Genomic DNA, 24201 nt, shown 5'->3' with positions numbered 1-24201 from the left:
GGGGGGAACTTCCGTCCCGCTGCCGTCACTTCCGCCGCGGCCCAGGTGCGCCACCAAACCCTTCCGATGTTCCGCTCGGCCTCCCCGGGCGGTGCCCTCCCGCCTCCCGGGATCGGCCCGGCCCGACCTACCCGGCAGCAGCGAGACCCGGAGCCGGCTGCTCTCTCTCTGCCGAGCCGAGCGGAGCAGACGGGCGAGCGGGCGGAACGGTAGTGGCAGTGCGGGTTGCCGGCCGGACCCGGAGTGCCGACACGGGGTCTGAGGCGGGGGCTGCCGGGCAACGGGGCTGCGGGCCTCGGCCTCGGCCTCGGCCTCGGCGGCGACGGAGCTGCCCCGGGGCCGCTTGGCCCGTCCCGGCACTGCCCTGCCTCTGCCGGAGGCGCAGGCGACGGCGGGCGAGGGTGAGGGCCCGGGAGGCTGTGGGGCGGCGGACTGCGGGGGGCGGCTGTGGGGCAGGCGCCTGGGGCCCGAGGGGGGCCGTGGGGCAGGCGCCTGGGGCCCGAGGGGGCCGTGGGGCAGGCGCCTGGCGCCCGGGGAGGCCGTGGGGCAGGTGCTTTGGGCCCAGGAGGGCTGTGGGGCAGGTGCCTGGTGCCCAGGGCGGGCATGTGGGGCTGCGGGACGGGCATGTGGGGCTGCGGGGTCTCGTGGTGAAGAGGGGGGCATGGGGGTCTCCGCTGGCTGCTGATCGTGGCTTGGGCAAGTCCCAAGGCAGATTCTGCCCCTGGGTCCTGCCCCAACTCTGGTGAAATGGAAAACACTCACTATGGGGCGTCTGCTGCTCAGGTCTTGCCGGTGCCCAGGGCCCTGGCACATTTGAGGCTGGCCTTCGCTTTGGTCACACATCACATTGTTTTTCCCGACTCTGAAGTGTCAGGAGCTACGTGTGCCAGAAATCACAGCTAAGCGGTGGTGCTGCTCTTCCTCTCCTGAAGCTTTTCTGACTTCACATTTTCATGAAGGTGTAGTGAGAGGTGAGTCTGGTCAAAAGGACTTAGAACTGCAAAGGTAAAGAGTAAATCCCCAAATCATCTTCAGGTAATGTGCTTATCTGTGCAGGAGCTGCCTGAAGCCAGTGGATGAGGATCATGTTTGTGTATAAATGATTATCATGCACTTCTTTTGAAGAAGTAAGCCCTCAGGTGAGTTTGTTGTTAAGTATTTATAAAGCTGTTGTTGACTCTGTGCATTTTGTGGTGTTGAGTGGCAATAAATTAGCTTCCAAGTGTCTCTTGTGCCCTTTCTGTCATATGCTTGCCTATAGCGTTGTTCTTATATGTTATCTGTAAACAAGAAAATGAAAACAACTAAGACTGGAAAGGGGAGTTGGAGTACAGGGAGGGGAACACAGTGACAACACACTGATTTTTTTTTTTTTTTTTTTTCCCCTCTTAAAATCTACTTGCCCGCATTAGGTTGCGGGCTTTGCTGGAATGATTTGGATATCAATCTGTTTTCTTATTGCAGTCCCATTGACAAGTAACTTTGGCTTTGCCTAGGCTGTGTTTTGCATGCACTTCTTTCTATGCTGTTGGGTACTCTCCTTCCCCTGTTAACATGTTGGATGCAGGTAGTTAGTTCAGAAGTAATGTAAAGAATTACCCTTGCCTGTGCATTTTGTCCACACTGCTCCTAGTTCCCCAGGTGTTTGCTGCAATGGTTCTTTGTTTCCTTAAATTCATGTTTTGGTAGGTTACAAAAATGTTCAGTGCGAGCCAGTCCTCCAAAGCCCAGTTCCTCGATAAAGCACGCCAGGCTCGGGAGGAGCGGAGAGAGCTGAAGGAGAGGGAGCGTGCAGCTATCCAGATCCAGGCTTTGATCAGGAGATTTCTCTGTCGATGCCGCCTGCAGAGGGAGATAAGGTGTGTGAAATTCTGCCTTCCGCGCTTTGCTCTTATCTGGAGAGGTGTGTTTGATTTTTAACTACTGATGTTCATTTTTCCTACTTTCCTAGGAGAGAAGTGGAGGATTTCTTTGGCACAAATGAATCTAGTTCAAGTAAAAGAAGTGCTCTTTCTATCTTCAGAATTGCTAGGAAACTGCTGTTTGTATTTAATCATAAAGAGGACAAAGAGGTAAGGTTGTGACTCTGACATGCTTTTTTTCTTTTGAGTCCATATTTTAACAAGTTAAATAAGTTTAGTTACGTAGTGATTCTGTAGGTTCCTGCAATATATTTAGGATTCAGAAATGGGATCTCTGTGTCCTACTCGTTGGAGAGATCTGCCTGTAGGAATGAAATAGAAGAACCCTTGAATTTTTTAGTAGCAGTTCTGTATTCAGGGCATAGTTTAACGCATGTTTTTCCTGGTGACTGTGCCAACTTCAGTAATTGAGCAGTGCCTTATGATTTTGTCAGCTGCATCAGTTCCCCCGGCAGGTACCTTGTGGCAAGCTCACAAAGAGCTGTCCTGGCAGAGTGTAGTGTGCAGGCTGTTTGTATCACAACTGCTTTTCTGAACATGCCCTGAATTTGTGGTTTCAGAGTGAAGCCCTTTGCTGTAGTGTCTATGAAATGATTATATTTGCCCCAGGAAATGGTGAGGGCTAATTAAAAGGAAAACAATTGGAAAATGAAAGGCTGTATTTAAATTGCAGCAGCAGTGGGTGACTGTGGTTTGGTTTTTTTTCTTTTAATGCCTGTTCCATTGAGCTCCTCTTCTGTTGATGATGGTGCAAGTACTACAAATGCAGTTTTCTGTATTTACAGCATCAAACAAAAAATGTGTACATTACGAATTTTTTAAGTGCCTGGCATCCACTTGAAGTTCTGTATTTACAGTAATTGGGTGCATTGCTGAAATATGTCTGTTCTACTTTCTCTTCTTCCCCGTCCAGCAGCAAGTCAGTCCCTTGCTGGGCTGAGGACTGGGCTGTGCTCGTTTGCACTCTATTTCTGGACACTGCTCTCAGTTAGAATAACCACAGCAGCCAATTCTGTAGCTCAGAATGGCTTTATAACTTGCAAGCACGTGACAAATACAGCTGGACTGAAATAATTATAAAGGAGTTCTGGATGTGATCACCAGGTTCTGCTGAGAGCCATGATGGTCAGGAGTTTGGAACACACTGCTGCACTTGTTAGCATTAAGCTCTTCTAGCTGAACCCCAACAAGAAGGTGCTGTTGAGGGAGGCAGTTTAGCAGGGAAGGCTGAGAAATTCCTCCTGTCGATGAGCACTGTGTTCAAGGAGGAAACTCTTCTGCATAGCTGTAGCATGATGTGTAGATGCGCTCTTGGGGAAGGAGCCATCGGCGCTGACTGTAGGGAATATGTTTGGAACATTTGTCGGTTTTGTTACGGAGGTATCTTGCTCCCTCTGCTGAGCTGTTCCTAGTGCTTTTCCAGAATAGCCCTTCCTGTTTAGAACTAATGCCACCTTTTTTTTTGTTTTTTACCTCCAGAGATTTGAAAAGCTGTGCCGTTGTATTCTTAATAGTATGGATGTTGAGAATGAGCCCAAGGTCAGCAGGGTGTTTTTTTAGTTTGGGGGTGGGGAGGGTTGTTTGTTTGGTTGGGTTTTTTTGGTGTTTGGTGGTTTGGGGTTTTTTTTAATTCTACATGTGGGGATTTAGGTTGGTGGTATTTGAATTTTTAGCTTTCAAAATCCCCTGAACACTGGTGAGATTCCATGATGAAAGTTTGGACAAGTTCTGTAGTATTCCTCTGGTATTTTTACTCTGTATACAGCTATAGGAGTTAAAGGGCAATTTCTTTCTGTGGTGGGTGGTATGCTTTGACCAGTGAATTCTGGGGAGAGAAATAACTTGGTTTTGTTGCTAGGTTGAGTAGGGCACTGAGGAGGCACTGAGAAATTACAAAGCTTCCTGGTAATAGATTCTGCCAACCTGTAGCATAAATACTCACCACTGCTCCCGTTTGTATCCTGCCTTTCTCAGGTCTGGTATGTGTCACTGGCACTCTCCAAGGATCTTACGCTCTTATGGATCAAACAGATCAAAGACCTTTTGTGGTTTTGCTGTGAATTTCTCAAGCAGCTTAAGGTAGGAAACATTTTCTTTGTGTTTTGTCTCCCTGCATTTAACAGTTCTGTAGTTTGGCACAAAGCTAATTTGATTTATTAACATTGGCATTTGTTATCGCAGCCTGACATCTTGCAAGACTCCAGACTGGTCAATTTGCACCTCACAATGCTTGTCACCTTCACAGATACTTCTACGTGGAAAATCCTTCGGGGAAAAGGTTGGTGCATCCAATTCAGTGCTTTAAGCCACTGCTTGGGGATTTGTTATTAAAATCTACTGAATGCTGTTTCTGCACCTTGTCTTCTCCCCATGCTTACCACAAAGATTCATTATGCTTCTGTGCTTGCACAAAGCATAGAATGAGCAGCAAGGATTCCCTTGAGATTAGATAGGCTATTTTCCCTTAGAACAGCAACAGTTACAACATTTTTATAATGCTCCAAAATCTCACACACAGAATTGTTCAGAGGATAATGGAATCTGGTTTTAGCTCTGGGTTTTTGTAGGAAATACACGTAGAAAAGGTAGACAAGTATCGTGAGGAAATACGACTCTCATACCTTCAGCAAGACTTGCTGTAACACGCTGCTAAAATGGTGGGTTTGCATATAAGGGCAAGGACTTTGTGCAAGAAGGGTTTATGAATTGACAAACTGTTTTATAGTTTGTAAGGAAGTAAAGAGTGGAGCTGTGATGCTGATTTAGTAACATCAGTGTTTTAACCTGGAAGGTGAAACCCTGAGGCCTGCCATGAACCACATCTGTGCAAACATCATGGGACATCTAAATCAGAAGGGATTTTATTCTGTGCTGCAGGTCAGTCTCGGGCTGATACAGTTATGTCTTCTCTTGATTCAAAACAAGCCCCAGTCCTGTGCTGTGGTCCTTGTTCTGGGGAAGCTTTTACAATCTCTGTGGTGGTGTGTCAGGGAGAAGCTGGTTGTGGAGCACTGGTGATTTGTGTGTGGTCATATTTTTCTTCAAAGTACTTAAGACCAGATACACTGTCTCCTTTTTGTCACTATTGCTTAATCGTCTCATAATGAGATCGCCAGGAAGGACTCTTGAATATTTTTCCAAACTGCTGCTGCCATTTTGTATGTATTTGATTTGTTTACTCTTCTGTACAAGAAAGGAACTGATGTAATTTTTCTTACTCTTTTAAAGGAGAATGATATTACCAGGCAGCTATGAGCCTTGCTTGTTAATTTTAAAAGGCCTGGGAACTCCGAGTACAGGTCCTACAGAAATAAGTACTGTAGAGCATCTGATTTGATTGCAGTTTCTCTGTTATGCTGTTACTAACCTGAAGCCCTTCTAGTTCTGCCAAATGACTTGTAGTAACTGGTTTTTAGGTTGCTTTGGTGGTGTTCTTTTTCTCTGCTCTGAAAATAAACAGAATGTCTTTCAGGAGTAATCATAATCTTTTTCTGAGTACTGCAGGGAGGTTTGGGTTTTTTATCTTCTTTTATTCCAGATTTTGCTAACTAATGGCTTGGCAAGATCCAGACCTTCCTTGTCCAAAGGCTCTTTGACTGCCATCTTCTCTCTTGCATTGCGGTAAGGCAGCCAGAGCTGCTTGGGACAATATGCAGCCAAGTTGTCTTTATTGTGTTTTTTGAAGACTTCTCATTCTGCCAGTCTCTTCATGCCATTGAGAGTATCACCGTGATGAAAGAAGCTGCATTAGGCAAATAGCTCACTTTCCTGTCATCCTTTTTCAGACCAGAATGCTCTTAAGTCAGTAATTAGTGTTAGTATGAGCCTAGACTTTGGAGTGCAATTCCAGTTCAGAGTACAGGATCTGTATGTCTTTCTGATGAACCATCAGGAGGGGTTGGAGTTCTCTAGATAAGTGAGGTTGTGTGTGCCTCTTCATGATGAACTGCTGTTGCAGATGTACCTGTTACTCAATTTGCAGGGGCAAAGTTCGTCCCTGAAACAAGAGCTGGTTGCAGGTCTTTCTAATGATTCAGTCTGTTTTCCTTAAAAAAAGAAAAGTATGCTGTTACCCTGACCTCATGTCTTTCCACTTTGGAAGTCTGCAGCCAGTCAGAAGCATTCTTTTAAGACTTTGTGATTAATTGTGTGCCACTTCCCTTCTATAGCTGTCACTGCTGGGATGATGAGGTTGTGATGTTCAGTAGAGTAGCAGTGGGCAGTGGATGTCCTTGAATATGCCACTTAACTTCTTCCTAAGGAGAACAACTATTTAATTACTGACTTCATGGTAGTGAGGAGAGATGGGGAACTTAGGAGATGAACCACATAACACATACAGTGCACTGGGTGGTATGGGTGTGCTGTGTAAAAATACATTATGCTGTGAACTGTTTGGCTTCTGTTCCTTTGAGTCATGAGCTATTTTGTGAACTTGCTGTGATAACAGAAGTGTAAGTGAATGTTCTTTTTCCGGTGATGCTTCTTGATGAGGGTAGAATCAGCAGCGAGTTCTGAATGGCTCAGTTAAAGACTGTGTCTTACTTTGCTAGGTCAGGTTTCTTGCACTGAAGTATTTTTCTCTCTGTAGCCCTGTGGTTGCTGCGCAGTTTTCAGACAATCTGTTGAGGTCGTTTCTGATCCATATCATGTCTGTGCCTGCTATAATGACTCATCTTGCTACTCTAACACCTGAGGTAAGTGGGTGATGTAATAGTATAAAAAATCTGCTGAATATCACATAAGGCCACTTGTTATTCCATTTTATCAGCTCTTGGAACAGAGCATTGGCATTTCTCTCTTTGCCAGTTTCAACTCTCTGTTGTGGATGGGCTTGATCCTTACACCCTCCAGATACTCTGTGTTTCTAATACCACAGAAGTTATTAACACCAGTGGGATAATGGGCTGAACTGCCCTAAAATAAATAAATAAAATAAAAATTAAGGCATATGTGACACACAACTTGAATTTTTGGATGTCCTTATTCTTCCGTTTGTGTACAGGGCCATAGCAAAAATCAGTCTGTTGCACGGCAAAGGATCCGTGATGGTAGCTAGTAGGACGTCCACTAATCTAATTTAATTTGACTGCTCCTCTGTATAGCTTGGTGCAGACAGGCAAGTTTTGTGCCAAATGGGCATCCTGTGTTCTTGCAGACAGACGGTTGCAAAGGTCTGTCTGCAACTAGAACATGGCCTATTCACCTGCAAGGTTTTTTATTTCCTAGACCAGCTTCATGTCAAACACCCTCTGCAGTGCAGCAGTCTCAACTTGCTGCTTTATTTGGAAAGAAGAGACAATCCAAATTGCTAATGGCAGATCAGGTGTGGTTGTTCCGTGTGGCACTTCTCAGCCTCACTGGCAGTTAAATTCTGTCTTTCAGCGTCTGGCAGTGATAGAGTCTCATGATCTTTTCCGCAAGTTCATCCTTTTTTTAAGTCGTGAAGCACAATGTCGAGATGTCTGCGTGTGCCTAGAAGGAAGTCACACTCTTTGTTTGTTAGGTAAGCATCTGTAATACTTCTTGGTTTTTACTGTACTTGGAAGAGTCTTGAGTCAAATCTTTCTTCTCCATGGGTCAGAGCTGCCTCCAACTCATCATTTTTTATCCTTATTTAGATGATTTCTAAATAATAATTGAGATTTATTTGGGGATACTGCAAACATGGTTTAAGGCCCTTGCAAATGGAGGAAGGGTCAGAGACTTCTTCTGTACATGTCATCATACCTAAACTGTGAAGTATTATCTCTGCTGGCTTTTCACTTGGACTCTGAGAAAGTCTTGCAGTGTAGCAGACTTGAATCTAGCTTCCCTAAGCGGGCGTGCTACTGAAATACTTAAGTTCACATTTCTGTAGAAGTAACAAGAGGAACAGTTGGAACTCAGGAATAACCATGGATCATCTGTAACTCATAGTAATTTGTAGAAGGTGTTGGTGGGATATAGATGAGAAGGCGGACAAAGTGACATGCCACCTTAGTGGTTGATGTGTGCTGGAAATGGCTTGCTGCACATAGCCTCTAATAGTCATTCTTCACAGAAATCCTCTCCTGGACTTGAAAAGGGCTGTGAGTTCATTTTGTCTGTTATGTCTATAACCACTGTCCTGCAGCATCTCTTCCTCTTTTAAGTCTTGCTGTGCTGGTTGTTTTGCCAGGTAATCTTGTGTACTTGGGCTCCTTGAATGATAAAGTTCTTGAGGAGGAGACGGCTCATTTTGTGGGTGTGCTCATTCACATGCTTTCCTACTGCCAGAAGTACGTTTCACAAAAGAAATCCAACCTCACCCACTGGCATCCTGTCCTGGGCTGGTTTTCACAGACTGTGGATTATGGGTAAGTGACAAGGACCTTATGGTGATAGATGATTAAGCCTCTCTTTTTATTTTTTCCTTTTTTTTTTTTTTTATGCTGCAGTGTGTTTTATGTTTTGAGATGAACAGCATGACCCTATTCAGAATAACTTCTCAGATGTTTCAGGTTATGCCTGCGCAATATAAACTGCTGCATTCATACACAGACTCTTACATGAGGAAATTAATTTAGGATAGTTAGACTGGTAAATGATGGCCATATTGGTACACTCGATACAGGATCTGTATATCAGCTCTTCCTATGAGGACCATGTGTAGGGTGGGTGCATGCTCCATTTTGACTATGATCTCAGTGTATCAAAGTATCACTGCCTGGTGTTTTATTCCAGCCTGCCTTCTACCATGTCTCTCTGACTTGTCTTTCAGATTGAATGAGTCCATGCCTCTGCTGACAAAGCAACTGCAGCATCTCTGGGGAGTCCATATGATCCGCATCCTCTTCAGTGATGTGCTCAGCAAGAAATTGCTGGAGAATCAGGAAATAGCTCAGCTGCCAACACAGCCGGTTTCCCCTCAGAACAGCCTTCCTATGAAGAGTCAGTTTTGGAGGGTCGCTTTTTTGTTTTGTGTGTGTGTACATGTGTGTGTCTCTCTCACAGACTCATAGGGCTTTGACTTTTCCACTCAGGCTAAAAGCTTTGAGTAATTACTTGCAACAGCTGCTGCTGCTTAGGTGGGGATATGGTCTCTCCTATTTGTAATTCCTACTCAGAATGCTTCTGTGACCTGGGGCAAGTCTCTTACCTCGGTGCTGTGAAAATATTTGCTTATTTTAGCAGTTTTTTTCATTGTTTCTCAAGTAGCTGAAGTGCTTACTGCATAACTTAGTACTTCCCAAGGCTTGATGGGAGGCCAGCTTCCCAGGAGAAAAGCAAGGTGAAGCTGGCTCGTGGACCTGTGATGCATGGTGACTCTGCAGAAGAGTATTTGGAATAAGACAGCTGTAATCTAGCTATTTTCTAGGTGCTGCCCATAGCACTAGATCCTGTGGTCATTAGTTACTGTGGTTCTGGTAAGGTTTTAACCTCTAGGGTAATGCCCCCACTGAAATATTCTTCTGTTGCTAGCAGCTGTACAGTGTTCTGCCAGAAAAGTCCACCAAAACCTTTTCTCTGTGGAGTGACTTAGTCTGCTTAAGATCCTCTTTATTGCATGGCTGCCAAGTGGCTAAGAATAATAAATGGTTTGGAATAGCACTTCTGTCTCCTGAGCCAACATCTCATGTGCTTCTCTGTCACTAGATCTTTTCAAGAGAGCTTTCCAGAAGTCTGCATCTGTCCGCAACATTCTCAAGCCTGTTGGGGGCAAGCGAGTGGACTCAGCAGAAGTGCAGAAGGTGTGCAGTATCTGTGTCCTGTACCAAACCACACTCGCAACGCTAACGCAGATCCGTCTGCAGATACTCACAGGTCAGGGCACATCTGTTCTTTTCAAATCACTTAAAATGTGGAGAAAAAATAGATTTTTCTTATTAAATTCTGTTGACTTGTTGGTACTTTTATTACTGACAACAGTTTATTGACTGGCTGGGTGGAAGGCTTGTTCCATCCTGAATCATACATCTGATCAATAACATTCATCACTTCTTTATCAAGCATTAACTCTCCAGAATACAAATTGAAGCACGTTTTCCTATAATGAAACCTTGCTTACTCCATATCAAACTTAGGACTGAGTCAGTGTTTTTGAGAAGCCTAGCAATATTAATCTTTATGTGGTGCAAACACTGAATGCTTTCATACATCTTAAGAACAAATTACCTGTCTTAGGAATGGATGGAGGAGCAGATAAGCACTGTTTTGGTTTAGTGGCTAGAGCAGAGGAATGAGTCCAGAGCCTTGGGTGCTTTGTGGCTATAGTGGTGACCACAGGTACAACCCTATTCTTTGTGTTCTCATCTCTAAGATGGCTGTAATGGTGATTGGAACACAGAAATTAATTACTTTCTAAAGTTGCAAAATAATCAGTGGGAAAGGGCTTCAGATGTGCAAACAACTAATGCCTCGTTAAAAGCTTTTTTCTGCTTTCCTGGTGATTGTACGTCTCCTGTTAATGCAGACAGGCTTGGGAGCCAAATGTGATGCTTATGTTGCCTTCAAGTAAAGTGTTGCTTTGCAAAAGGATCTTTCAGGTCCAAGTCACGTTCGTCTCTTTGAGCCTGCATGAACAAGCAGGCAGAACAAGCTTTACTGAGTGTGCTTTACATTTTTCCTAGGCCTCACCTACCTGGATGATCTGTTACCCAAATTATGGGCTTTTATCTGTGAGCTGGGACCACAGGGTGGGTTAAAACTCTTCTTGGAGTGCTTGAATAATGATACGGAGGAATCAAAGAGGCTGCTGGCCATGTTGATGCTCTTCTGTGACTGCTCCCGCCACCTTATCACGTAGGTAGCAAGCAGAGGCTGCTCTCTAGATTTGTAATGTGAAGCTCTTGTGTTCCTTAAGTTTCAGGAGGAATAGTTATGGTATTGCTGCCTGTGCTTAAAAATAACTAGGCAGAGTAAAGCAGCAAGCTTTTCAGATAGAGTGCTGAGAAATAAAGGACTTCAAAAGGACTTTCCCCCTCAGCTATGTGCTGCTTCAGGAATATACAGCTGGCTGAACTGGTAACAAAATATTACAGCACTGGCTAGGGAGGGGGAAGAAACATTTCTTCTGCTGCTTTTGGGCAACAATTGTGTCAGTCCAAAGCAAACATTTCGATGAGTCCAGATAAGCTTTGAGGATCAATGTTATAATACTGCTGCAAGAAAGCTCCCCAGCTTATGTGTTTTTGTTTACAATTCCTTTGCTGTCTCATTCATAGACTTACACAACACAAAGGATGGCAGAAGGGGTAGAAAATTGCCTTTGCTGGTCAGTAGAGACAGTTTTCTTAGCTTGAATGATGAAAAAGTTTTCTTGGGGATGAGTGCATAGGTCCTTTTTAACTATGAAATACTGGCTTTGCTTGTATCTCAGACCTTTCGTGCTGTCTTCTGTTAGGATCAGATATCGATCAAATTCAATAAATAAGGTTTAGTTGTTTATGACTTTAGATCCTCGTGGGTGTCAGTTGTCATAGAAATAAGAGCTGCTGCTAAAGGATAATGTGCCTTTATGAAAATTTCAAAAGGGAATTAAATTTACACTTGTGCATTTGCATTTGTTTTCTCTGATAGGATTCTTGATGACATAGAGGTCTATGAAGAGCAGATTTCATTCAAACTGGAAGAGCTTGTTACCATCTCGTCTTTTCTGAATTCTTTTGTATTTAAGATGATTTGGGATGGAATTGTAGGTAAATGCTTTTAGTAGCTTGAGTTGAGGTTACTATTAGAACAACAAAAGGCATTAATTTTGGAATTTGAAGCTTCTGCTAATCATTACTTCGCACAAAAAATCATACTACATTGTGTGGCATGAGAATATGTCCCAGTCTTTTGGTGTCCAGATGCCACTATTGTGCTTGGCACCAAATACAGTGCACTTCTCTATTTCCAATTAAGAATTTGTGTAACAGACATGATGGGCGTGTTGGTTTTTGCCAGAGACTAAGTTTAGCATGCCTGAGTCATATATTGGATGAGAATGTAATACAGTGCTTTGACAAAGCAGAGCAGGCTTGCTAGGGTCTCTGTAGATATCTGCTGTTGATCTATATGCTGGTATAATTTGGGTACAGCTCAGTTCTGGCAAATACATGAGATCGTCCATTTCTGTTGTGATGGCTCAGGTGGAGCTGGCTGAGATGGCTGGCTGTCTTCTGGGAGGCTCAAAATCTCTCCTCTCTGAAGGCCGTGGAAGTTAGGAGAAATACGCCTGTCCTATTAGTGTGGGGTGGATGATCCATATGTTGCTCTAGGGCACTCCTGTTACCTAGGGTGCCTGGACATTGCTGCTTTGTTCCTTTTGTTCAGAGAATGCCAGAGGGGAGACCCTGGAGCTGTTTCATTCTGTCCATGGCTGGCTCATGGTCTTGTATGAAAGGGACTGCCGCAGGCGTTTTGCTCCTGAGGATCACTGGTTACGCAAGTAAGTGTTCAGCTCAAGGCAAGGATTGTGTGTGCTTGTCCCAGTGCACCAGCTCCCTTGTGGGTGGTTGGTTTGGGATCCCTTACTTTTAAATTGAGTGCCTCTCATTCTACCTGTGAGATCAAGGTCAGAACTGCTCCCTGTGTTTGCAGTTAAGGACGCCCCTCCTATTGTGCTTGTCTTCTGTGGTGTAAGGATTAGCTGCTGCTCATGGAGGGTGATGCTTTGAAAACTGACTCAGCACCTAACAGCTTGAGTGTCTCTGGCCTTCTTAAATGTGTACACCCGAGCACTTAAGTCGTCTTTGAAATCATTACAGGTTTCCTCTCTCTCCTACCCCCAGCTGTTTACCACACCTGGGCATTTCTCAGGGATCTCTGAATCTCTGCCTTTCTTTGTAAGGGACCTCAAACCCAGCGTGCTCTTCCAGGAGCTGGACAAGGACAAGAAACGAGCCCAGCTGCTCCTGCAGTACATCCCGCACGTCATTCCCCACAAGAATGTGAGTGGGACAGGGACAGAGGCTGAAAAGCCAGTGACCTGGGTGGCGTAGGATGGAAGGCACGTGTGTCTTGAGCATTTTGTGGCGTGGAGCTTGTGATTGAAATGCCAGTTAAACAGAAGTCTTCTCCGTCCCTCCCCAGTCTCCTCAATATATTTCCTCTAAACTGTCTTGATTGCTCTCATTGAGAGAGAGCTTATTTGTGTGGGCAGCTGCATAGAGTCATCCAGCAGTGCATGACATGGCTTTGGAGAAAGTCCTTATGCGGAAAGCAGTGTCTTTTTGCAGGTAGCAAATCTGCAGAGATGACAGATTTTTATGTGGTGATAGGAAAGGTGCTTTTGTTTTCAGTATTGTCAGTACCCTGTCCCTCCCATAGCAGAGCTTCAAGGATTTCTCTGCCCTGCTGGGGAACAAGGAGGCAGATCCCACTATTTCTAGTGAGTGAGTGACAGTGGCATCATTGGGCCTAGCTGGGAACAGGACAGCCAAGAGCTAGTTCTGGGTATGCATCAAGAGCATCTAAAAGCCCTGCTGCACTGGAGGATAAGGATCCTTGTGGATGAAGACTTACATTTGTTTTCTCTTTAAGAGGGTGCTGCTTTTCCGAAATATGGTTGCAAAGGAGAAGGAGAAGCTTGGGCTGGTTGAAACCAGCTCCGCATCACCTCATGTCACACACATCACTATCCGCCGCTCACGTATGCTGGAGGTGAGTGACTTGGCTTGCAGAAGCCAACCAACAAGCCAGTAACTTGACCTGACAAGAATGGGGTGTGAATATGTTTTTATCTTCTCTGTGGATCCTGAGGGACCCAGTGCCAGTTCTGTCTGCTTTTGTATGAAGTGATGTTACAGGAAAATGCTGGACCTTAATTTGGTTCAGACTGCCGCAAGCCTGTAGTCTTGACTAGGAAAAATGCTGGTCTTTTTGGACACAAAATTCAGTGACAAATGCAGATTTCTGTGGTGTATCTGTCTCCTGTCTCTGCCGCACGTCTGTGTGGTTGTTTCACACGTTTCCCTGTATGATTGTCCTCTGGCTCTTCTGGTCTGTGTAGGATGGGTACGAACAGCTACGGCAGCTTTCCCAGAATGCCATGAAGGGAGTGATCCGAGTGAAGTTTGTGAATGATCTGGGTGTCGATGAGGCTGGTATTGATCAAGATGGTGTCTTCAAAGAGTTTCTGGAAGAGATAATAAAGAAGGTGTTTGACCCCGCACTCAACTTGTTCAAGGTATGATGCAGGGCTGCAGTTGCTGACCCTGATGACCCATTGCAGAGAGAAACAGACTGGCTCACTGTACCATTATCTGTGTTTGTGTGCAGACAACGAGTGGTGATGAGAGGCTGTATCCATCCCCAACGTCCTACATTCATGAGAACTACCTACAGCTCTTTGAGTTTGTGGGGAAGATGCTTGGGAAGGCTGTATATGAGGTGAGCCAAAAGTACCATATTAGGATATTGTCACTGTTGGTATAGCACTGTTCAGAAGCAGTTCTGTGATGGTGCCCCTTGCCTTTGAGAGCATCTGTCACATGCTTGGGGAGGTGTTACTGAAGAGGTGAGTTTGGAAAAATGACTTGGATAAAGATACTGATGGTGGAGCAGTCTGGCACTTCTGCAGGCATGTATTAAAAATAATTTTGGAGGTAAAACCTGGGACATACTTTGATTATTATTCTCGGTGCTGGGGACACTAGCTGGAATAGTCTGTTACATTGGTGTTACACCTTACAAGCATCCATTTGTTAATACTTTACTTAAAGGGACATGTGGCTAAAAGGAGGATGGGATGACAGAATGACCTTCTCCATGTAAAGTAGTTCTTTTAAAGGAAACATGAGTTCCCCTATTGCCTTTTTGCACCTGCTCCACTAATTAATGGTTTTAAAGAGGATTTGGTTTTCTCAGCTGATTTCAATGTCTTACATCTTTGTGCTTGTTCCACAGCACATGATATGCCTGCAGGCCTCATAGGTAACCAGAAACATTACACATAAGGAATATGTGGCAGGACCTTACCTATTCATTCTTGTTGTCTGTAGGGAATAGTTGTGGATGTACCATTTGCTTCCTTCTTTTTGAGTCAGCTACTTGGGCACCACCACAGTGTCTTCTACAGCTCCGTAGATGAACTTCCCTCCTTGGACTCTGAGTTTTATAAAAATCTCACTTCAATTAAGGTTTGAGCCTTACTTTTCCTGTTGTTCAACTCCCTTATCACTGGCTGCTGCTAGAAATACTAGAATTACAAATGCCTTTGAGGTACCAATCATCTTTAAAACACCCAGGAAGTAATTGGTGATTCTGAGGCAGGTTGGCAGGTAGCAATCCTGTGTTTTTACTGGGGCAAGCAGGGATGAGAAAGAGTCTGAAGGTGTAAACCTGGAACTGGCAATCAGGAAATCCCAAGTTTTAGCCTCAGCTCTTATGCAGTCTCCCCGTAACCTAGAGCGACTTGTGTATTTGTTATGCTTTGATGCCTCATGCCTGCTGGGGATCACTCAGTGGAAGAGTAATACAAAAATGCAGAGCTGCTGTTCCTGCTGCTAAACACTGACCTTCTTTCCCTTTTTCTATTGTTCCTCTAGCGTTATGATGGTGATATCAGTGACTTGGGCTTAACACTGTCCTACGATGAAGATGTGATGGGTCAGGTAGGCTTTCATTCAGTGACTGTGTTGGACCTTATCTTATCTCTGCTTTGTTCCAAACACCCTCCTCATGCTAGGTGGTGATGAGCAGAATTCTGGGCACTGATAGTCAGAGTCCACAGCCCTGGCTCAGGCAATCCCTGTTTCTCCTGATTAGATCCGAGCTGCTCCACACAGGAGCATCTCCCTCACTTGTCTGGTTGATGTTACCAGGAAGAGCATTTGAAGCACTAAGAGGGATCCCAAGGATCGTTGCCCACTGCTGTGGGAAAGCCTGTGGTGCCAGAAGTAGCAGATTGTGACTATGAACAGTTAGCAGCAGAACTAGGTTTGACTCCTGAGCAGAGGTGTCCTAGCTTTTATTGGTGTCCTTAGAGCAGAGAAATATATTTGCAGTCTGACTTGCCAGCAGAAGACAGCTATTATTCTCTGCTGAGCTTTCCGAGAGCTGGTCTTGAGCATCTAAAAGTCAGGCAGTCTGTCCAAGCTCATGCTACACAGGGTGCTTTTTTTCTGGCTATGTCAGGTGGATGTTCTGTGTGGCCCATCTGAAAAAGAATCCTGAGGGGACTGCCTAGTAAATGACCTTGTGTTTGATTGTGGTTAGGGCTTAGCTCTGCTCTCCTTTTACAAAAAAATGCCTGTGCTGAAAGGCTGGCTCAGCTTCAGAGGTTCTCTGAACTCAGCCATAGGATTCTGCAGCTTCGTTCAATATTTAGCTGTGGGCAGAGAACAGCTTTTTCCACAAAAAGGTTGCCTTCTGACCCTTAATTTTTCTAGTGCCAGGATTTTTTCTTTTCTAACTGAAAAACATTGGGTTTTGCTTTCCCTGCATAAATGGTTTTCCCCTCTTTTAAAAAGAAGAATCTGTGTGAGTAGGGAGGAATTCCTTTTCTTTAAATGTAGCCATTTCTGTCAGAGAAACTTGAAGTGTGTCAGGAGGTCTCTTGGCCTTGAGAAGAGAAGGCTGTCTGTCAGTCCCTTATGAAGGCTTGAAGGTTCTTGGTTGCACTTGTGTCTTGGGTTCTGTGATGCTGTGTGCACATAGCTGGAAAATACAAATAGATAAGATAAGAATGCCTTTGCTGTCCATGTATGCTGTTATTGCTGCAAATTCTGTGGGGCCGCCCCAGCTAGCGCTAAGCCTGAGCACTGTTAGCAATGTAGATCCAGTGGCACAGAGCTCAGAGACCACTAAGTCACAGAGTGTTTATCTGGGGCAGCTTGTCCTCGAGAGCTTTGTGTGCTGCAGTTTCTTATCCCGAAGCTGGCTAGTTTGGACCTAGCTTACATACATCTGATAGCAGCAATAGCAGTGTAAATGTACCTGTGAAGCTGCAAGGGTGAATGGGAAGACAGCTAAGTACCGATACAGCCCTGCTCTGCACAGGTGAGAGGGTGCGCCCGCCGCACAGTGGGCTGAACACCTTGCTGCTGCCTCAGGATTGCTGAGGTTTCAGCTTTGGGGTTTCTTCCACCTTAAAAATAAAGGTAGGAAACAGCATATGAGAGCCCAGCAGTAAGACATGGAAGGCTGCAGCACTCAAAACTTCAAAATAAACCAGGGGACTCCTGTTTGCCTTGTGTTTTGGCCATGCTGAAACAGCCAGGTGGGGTAACCCTGTGGTTCCTGAATGAACTTGTGCGTCCCCGCTACGTACGGCCCTGTGTTGGACACAGGGGAGCTGAGTTCATTCCCTGTGCTGGGCTCCCTTCTGACCTTGGAAGTCACCTGGAACTGAATTACGGAGTCCACTGTAATATGTGAATAACGACTTTCTGCCTCTTAGCGTCGGTGCAAAGATGAGTCATTACTCTGTTGCTGTCGCAAGCACCCAGAGGGTCCCACTGCTGTCTCTGAGCAGTGCTGTTGGCTGAGCACCAGGCCCTGGCCTGGCAGGGCAGGGAGAAGATACTTCCCAGCTGTGTCACGTTCTGAATGCTCTCCGCTTCATGCCTTGAGTGCCCAGCTTGAGGGACAGTGAACTCCAGGGAGCTCTGTCACTCAGGTGGCCCCGGACGAGACCTGTGGAGCAGACAGTTTTGGATTGTGCTGTTAGACTGAGCTATGCGAAGGCTCTGAGCTTGTTCAGCCTCTGGATTCTGGGATTGTGACAGTCCCCCAGGACTCTTTGAATTGATTTGTGTGCGGTTCAGCAGTGATGGATCAGACTAGAGAGGAGGCTTCCTCAAAGAAGGGCTGGCTCCACTGGTGGGAGAGTTAGAGTTCCCTACTGTTCAATTACTGTGTTAATAGTTAAGTGAAGCTGGTTCAAGGCAGAAGCAGGATTATTACTTAAATTTTAAATCCTACTGTTTTATTGTAAAAATAAATGTTTTATGGGGAGGTAACAGCTTAGCGTGGCATTTCTTTCCATTGTGGTCCCAGGCAGTAATTAGCAATACAATCGTTTCTTCCTTCAGCTTGTTTGCCATGAACTTGTTCCTGGAGGGAAGACCATTCCCGTTACCAATGAAAATAAGTAAGTACAGCAATTAGATTTTTAAGGTCACCACTGCAAAATACTTTATTCTAGTTCCTTGGGCTTGCATCTGGAATGAATTGAGATAGATTGGAGTAGAAGGAGCACATAAATATCTTAATAGAATTTACTGGTTACAGTTCATCGGCAGAAATTGTATTAAATTCGATTTGCAAAATAAAAATTGACAATTTACTTCTTGAAACAGCGCTTCTGAGGTCAAAGGCACACAGTCTGTGAGATTCTGCAGGATTTAATGACGGTGATAGATACAGACAGATGGATTCAAAGCAATTCAGGCACACAGTCGTGAACATAGAGGGCACAGATGCTCAAAGACACCTTGGAGCAGACAGATCTTCTCAGAATGATAACATGTGGCAGTTGTATAAAGCACTGTTCTTCAGAAGAGACAGTGGTGAATTCAAATGCAGTCGACAGTCGTACTTTAGACACAGGAAATCAGAGGAGACACCAAGCCCTGTAGCTATTTTCACAGATAACCGGCTTTTAGATAGTTATCGTAAATGTCAACTCCAGAGCCTGAAAACCAAACCCACCTTTTTGTTCCCTTCATTTTTTTTTTCTTCTCTATACCCTTCAGTGATCATAAAAGCAGGATAAAATATCTATTAAGCAGATGTGTGTTTGAACTGGTAATCTGGGGGTTGTTCTCTTTAATGGCAAGTGAAAGCTGGATCCCACCTGAGGATTTGTCTTTGTTAGTGTGCTTTGCAATCTGATGTTTCCAGTCTTTTCCCTTCTTGAGCTCTGACCAGGGAGTTTGCATTTGAAAGGATCTTTCTCTGGCTTGTCAGAAGTCAGCTCAGGGAGAAAGTTGAAAGTCCTGTATGTTATCCTACTTGCTTACTGCAGAAACTTTGAAGCTTTTGTGCAGATGTGCACAGAAATTGGTAGTTGGGAGGGAGCAGGAGAAGTGTTATAGTGGAAGCAATCTAGAAACAGTTCTGTCTGTTAATGGCAGAGTGGGGTTACCTAGCTGAAAACCCAGTCAATGTGATTGTGGTGGTGTCTGCCTAGGAGCTGATGAAGAAGAATCAGCAAGCTCAGTTGTTTTGACTGTTGGTGAGAAGAGGAAGCCTGATGGTGCCTCCCTCTAATAAACGGCACACATTTTCCATACTCCTGGGATGAAGGTGGAAGTCTCCTCGGTGGTTTTTTTGGTGTGTTGGTTCTTCAGCCATGGGTTTCGGTGCAGGCAGCATCAGAGCCCAGACAGTTGTTTTTCAAACCTAGAGAAGCACCTGTGACTGGGGGATCGGATCCTTTAAAGAGGAGTTGGACGCATGCTCCCCTCTGTAAGCTGCTGTCCAGCCAAGGTTGATCAAGCGCTTATTAGAGCCAGCTAGTCCCTGGGTTAGGAAGAAGCTCTAAGAAATGAGCAGACAGTCCCAGAGGTGGGGGGTGGAGGTCAGAGTCTGGGCAGAACAACAGCTCTTTCTGCTTAAATAAAGAGCAGGGCCCTGGCGGGGAAAGTATAATGCATCTCCAGGCAGTGCCTAGTCCCTTTTGGGCTGGAGAGGCAGGTCAGCAACCTTGTTCCTGCACAAGCGAGGTTGTCCCTTGCGGCTCCAGCTCCCTCACTGCCACCTTCCCTGTCACACACAGGATCAGCTACATCCATCTCATGGCTCACTTCCGGATGCACACACAAATCAAGAGTCAGACAGCAGCACTCATCAGTGGATTCAGGTCGATCATTAAGCCTGAATGGATTCGTATGTTTTCTGCACCAGAGTTGCAGCGGCTGATCTCCGGTGACAATGCTGAGATTGACCTTGAGGACTTAAAGTAAGTGAGCAACTTGGTCTGCTGGTCTTCTCGCTCAGCTAACCAAGCCATTTTATTATATAGCTATTTGGAGGTTTGCAGGGGATTGACTCTTTCACAACTTTCCGCTTCTCCTAATTGAAATTTGAGGAGCGGGCAGAAATGAATGGAGCTGAAGGACATGTTCCTTAAAGCTAATTTGGACAAAGTACTAATGAATGGGAAGGGTCCTTTCTTCCACTGGCTCCTGAGCGGAATTTCTCTCTGCTGTTCCCTTTTCTCTGATCAAGTACCCTCTAAGCGTTGGGGGCTCAGTACTGGCAGAGTGAACCTTGACTTGTGGCAGGTATTGGTCCTTCCAGCACTGGTCAGCTGGCAGCTGTGACCCTCCTGCTGCAATGGGACACAAGCCTACCGCAACCTTTTTCTCCCCAGAAAACACACGGTGTACTATGGGGGCTTCCATGGCAGCCACCGGGTCATTATCTGGCTCTGGGACATCCTAGCCAATGACTTCAGCCCGGAGGAGAGAGCCATGTTTCTCAAGGTAAACGCAGTCATTTCAGCGCAACCTGCCATTTGGGGTGGTTGGGCCAGTGCTGTTCTCCTCCCATTAGCTATGTGCTTTCTGCACTAACAGGAGTGTCAGAATGCTTGACGCCTTAAAATCAACATCTTGCTCCCCTGCAGAGGGGCAGCCGTGGAAGCAGAGTTCCTATAAATGCTCTTGTGTCACCACGATTGTCCTGTTTTCAAAGGCTAGGGGAGCTGTGCACTAAAGCTCAGCAGTGTTGTACTGGGGGGTGCTCAAATGCCAGTCCAAGCAGCTGTCTGCTGTGACTGCATTAGCCACATGTCTGTTACAGCCAGGCTGCTCTCAGTGCTGCTCTCTTTCACTGTCCATCACTTTTTCAGTTTGTTACCAGCTGCTCCAGGCCTCCACTTTTGGGCTTTGCCTACCTCAAGCCTCCTTTTTCCATCCGCTGCGTGGAAGTCTCCGACGATCAGGTAGGCACCCTGCGTGCTCGTGTCTCATGCGCTCCCTGCCAGGCTTCTGACAGCCTCCTTCCCTGCCCAGCTTCCTCATCTCTGTCTGACCAGGAAACTCTAAGGCATAAAAATATATGCTCTATAGGGCAAGGTGAAAACAACCTTACGCTAATAGGATGCATATGGCTGCACCTACCTCCTCCCACACACAGCTGCACCTGGGCTCTTTTTGCCTGTCTCCAGGGTTGTGTTTTCTCCTCGGGACCTCCCTGTGCCTCTGATCCCGCTCCCCTGTGCACCCTGCAAAGGGACCCTGCAGGTGTAATGGCAGTTGCAGTTACAAGAGAAGCTCCTTTCTAGCTGTTGTGGGGGACGGGGCTTTGAGGTTTGACTGTCCTTGTTCCCACCAGACAGGTTTTGTGTTAGCACCTCTGCCCTGTGTATAGGCACCCTGCTTGGAAGGAGCACAGCAGAGAAGTGCAAGGGTGATGCATTTCTGCCCTGTTCCAGGACACCGGTGACACACTGGGCAGCGTGCTACGGGGCTTCTTCACAATCCGCAAGAAGGAGCCAGGCGGGCGTCTCCCAACTTCCTCCACGTGTTTCAACCTCCTCAAGCTTCCCAACTACAGCAAGAAGAGCATCCTGCGGGAGAAGCTGCGCTACGCGATCAGCATGAACACTGGCTTCGAGCTGTCCTAGTTGCTATGGCCCTGGACTCTGCAATGGGGGCTCTCAGAGCTGCTGACTGCTGCTGGAGGTGGAGGCCTTCATGCATGGAGGGTGGATCAGCTCCATGGGAGCTGACTGCTCACTTGAGGGCTGGAGAGATGCAGCTGATAATAGAGGTTTACAGGGAAGAGCTTCTGGGCTAGACAGGGCTGGCTTTTCTTGGGCACTTCTCCAGGATGAAGGAGGTGATGGGCCTGACCCAATACACTTCACTTGACACCCACGTAAATCGTCTTTAAAAGCAAACCCCGGGGGAGCATAAAAGGAACATTAAAAATGCCAGTCAGATTAGTGACTGTAATACCCCCCAGCAGGCTGTGCAGTCTGGGCAGCTGCTGCTGTGGGAGTGTTTCTTTTTCCTTTCCCAGGAGATGGTCCAGTTTCTTACTGGGTAGAAGTCAGTCTGTGGGAAGCTGCACAAAGGCAGAAACATGACAGAGCCCACAAGGAGACGAGCACGAGGCTGCAGCGTTGGATGTGCCACAAATGGGCACTGTTTACTCAGGACAGGTACTGCGCGGGGGCTTCCTGATGCCCTTGCTCTGCGCAAGGCCCTTGTGTTTATCTCCGAGAATGAACCACTGGCCCAGACTTGAGAAGCAGCAGGTTAAACGCAAGCAGATGGACCCTGCCATTCTCAGGAAGGCTTCAGAGTGCTGTACGTTAAGAGCTCAAGCAGCAGGCGTGGGGGTCAGCATGCTGAGCCAGCTGTGCCTCTGCCAAGCTCTTGCCAGAGCCTGTGCTTTGGACGAAAGTGGTTGTTGTCTGAATTTGCTCAGGAGCAGAAAAGGTTTAATTTTATTTAGTTTCCAGAGGACAGGAGCTGGCACACAGCTCGGGCAGCCCTCACTCCCCAGCACAGTGCTCAAGTGGGGCAGGTGCCCCCTGCGCTCTCTGGAAGGGGAGTGTGTCGATTTGCCAAGAGCCCTCTGGAAACCTCCGCTGGCAAAATTTCTCTTGCTTGGATAGAAGTTTCACTTTGTTGCAGGCTCTTTTGTTAGGAAGATGTGCTGTTTTGAACCAGGACTTGGCCTCTGCCTAACAGCCACATTTGCTTTGTTGCCAAATTATTTATTTTGGTCGCTTTGTCTCTTTCTGGCCTTATTTTTAACAGTTGATGTTTGCCTGTAGCAGGCAGCTTTTTCAGGTTGTTCTGAAAGGGAGGGTGTGAGTGGGGGAGTGTGTACGTGTGTGTGTTGGGAAGGTGTGGACCCTTCCTACCATTTCTAATGAACTCCAGAGCCTGACTTGTAAAGTGTCTCTGCAGCTTCCTGGCCTTGGTCCCTCGTGCTGCTGCAAGTCCTGCCTCGGCCTGGGCCGGGTGAGAGGAGAGACTGCCGTCTCCTGGGCTGCTCTGTCCTTGCTGGGTCTGGCACAAAGGGAAGCCATGTGCGTTCTCCTGTTCGGGACAGGATTAAAAACCAGTCACCTTCTCCGCTTCCCCTGTTGCTGCCCACTAATAAAACAAGCTCCCACAGAGGCTGCTAGTATCTGCCCTGGACTTCCTTTCCCCACCTTACCTTCCCGTGGCACTGGCAACCCCCACTCTGCGCTCTGGCCCCTCTGCACTGTATGGGCACATCGGCTCGGAGCCTTGCTGCGCGGGTCAGCTCGCAGCAGCCGCTCCTGTGTGAGGCTGCCGTACCCTACCTCATCTTCTGGAATGCCTTGGTCCATCTCACAGGGATTCGCATCCCCAGGCGTGCTCAGCGTGGCACAGGTCTCTGCACGGAGAATGCTCCCTGGGCTCTTTGGAAGACCCTCTTGACCACGATACGTTGCACATTTCAAACAGACTAGAAAATAGTTGGCACCGTTCAACCAAGAGTATAGAGGTAGCCTTTGCTTCATCTTTCTCTTCTGTCTTGCTTCAGCTGATTTTCAGAGAAGTAACCCTTTTTTTTTTTTTGAACCAATGCCTGGAAATGCATCTGGAAAGCAACATCGGGATCCTTTTTCTATGTCAACTCAGTAATAATTAAACAGGAGTGATCGGAAGTGTTAGTGAGGACAGGAATGTCTGCATTCAGAGGATTCAAGATACTAGACTAAGTGAGTCCAGAGAAATTAAAGATGATAGCACATTCAAATTTTTTTTTTTTTAACATAGAGCATTTCAGCATTAACAAGTTATTGTTGACTGTGTAGTTGAGAGTTTTAGGCACCGACTTGTACCAATCATAGTTTAAAATATCATACAAGATTTCTTTTTTTCTTCAAGGGAAATGCAGTGTCTAAATAGAGCACAATGATTGTTCAGTGAAGTGAGCTGTTGACACAGTGAAATAAAATCTTTGCTCCCCTTTTTTCCTTCATTCCTCAGGAGTACAATTCCTAGAAAAGATCTTAATGCAGACTTAGCTAGGTCCCTCCAAACCTGGAAATACTGCACTACGAGACACTACATCCAATTTTGTAGCTAGTGTATAAAACATGATTGTCTAGTAAACGCCCTGGTGGCTGTGTGTGCAACAATAATATTTCTCTTGAGTAGCTGATTTCTGTATGACTGGGAGGCTTTAATACATTTTTACCTGAGCAGAAGGCTGCCAACGTGTATCGGTCCCTGCCTGTACTGCTGTATTCTGCGCGGGTGTTCTTTGTAGGGCAGGGATGGTTTTGCCATGGGAGATTAATGACTATTTTTTCTATAGAAGACTTGCTGCTGTGGAGACCTTGGTTACATCCCTTGTATCAGAAATGCAGGGAAGAGAAAAATAAACCTGG

At 46.1% G+C, this 24201-nt stretch overlaps 1 protein-coding gene across 5 annotated transcripts; it reads left to right on the top strand.

Moving 5' to 3' along the window:
- Positions 1 to 382: 382 nt before the first annotated feature.
- UBE3B (ubiquitin protein ligase E3B) lies at positions 383 to 24201 on the top strand. 5 transcript variants are annotated; one of them, XM_075718298.1, is made up of 29 exons: positions 383 to 401; positions 869 to 971; positions 1057 to 1139; positions 1690 to 1859; positions 1952 to 2072; positions 3402 to 3461; positions 3897 to 4001; positions 4104 to 4200; positions 4714 to 4799; positions 5461 to 5543; positions 6514 to 6619; positions 7308 to 7428; positions 8083 to 8260; positions 8665 to 8834; positions 9540 to 9707; positions 10514 to 10685; positions 11463 to 11581; positions 12201 to 12315; positions 12718 to 12817; positions 13410 to 13529; positions 13879 to 14055; positions 14148 to 14258; positions 14870 to 15007; positions 15416 to 15481; positions 17903 to 17961; positions 19591 to 19773; positions 20188 to 20299; positions 20668 to 20760; positions 21253 to 24201. In XM_075718298.1, the coding sequence occupies exons 4-29, from the start codon at positions 1699 to 1701 to the stop codon at positions 21442 to 21444; spliced, it is 3213 nt and encodes a 1070-aa protein (XP_075574413.1). In that variant the 5' UTR covers positions 383 to 401; positions 869 to 971; positions 1057 to 1139; positions 1690 to 1698; the 3' UTR covers positions 21445 to 24201. The 5 variants fall into 5 exon arrangements, 2 of the variants coding, with proteins under 2 accessions (XP_075574413.1, XP_075574414.1); XR_012831478.1 differs by lacking the exon at positions 383 to 401 and having other exon boundaries at positions 785 to 971; positions 21253 to 21984; positions 22742 to 24201; XR_012831479.1 differs by lacking the exon at positions 383 to 401 and having other exon boundaries at positions 785 to 971; positions 21253 to 23309; positions 23414 to 24201.

The sequence above is a fragment of the Pelecanus crispus genome, chromosome 11 (genome assembly GCF_030463565.1).
Source record: "Pelecanus crispus isolate bPelCri1 chromosome 11, bPelCri1.pri, whole genome shotgun sequence".
NCBI classification, from domain to species: Eukaryota; Metazoa; Chordata; class Aves; order Pelecaniformes; family Pelecanidae; genus Pelecanus; species Pelecanus crispus.
This window is presented reverse-complemented; position numbering and strand designations above follow the sequence as displayed.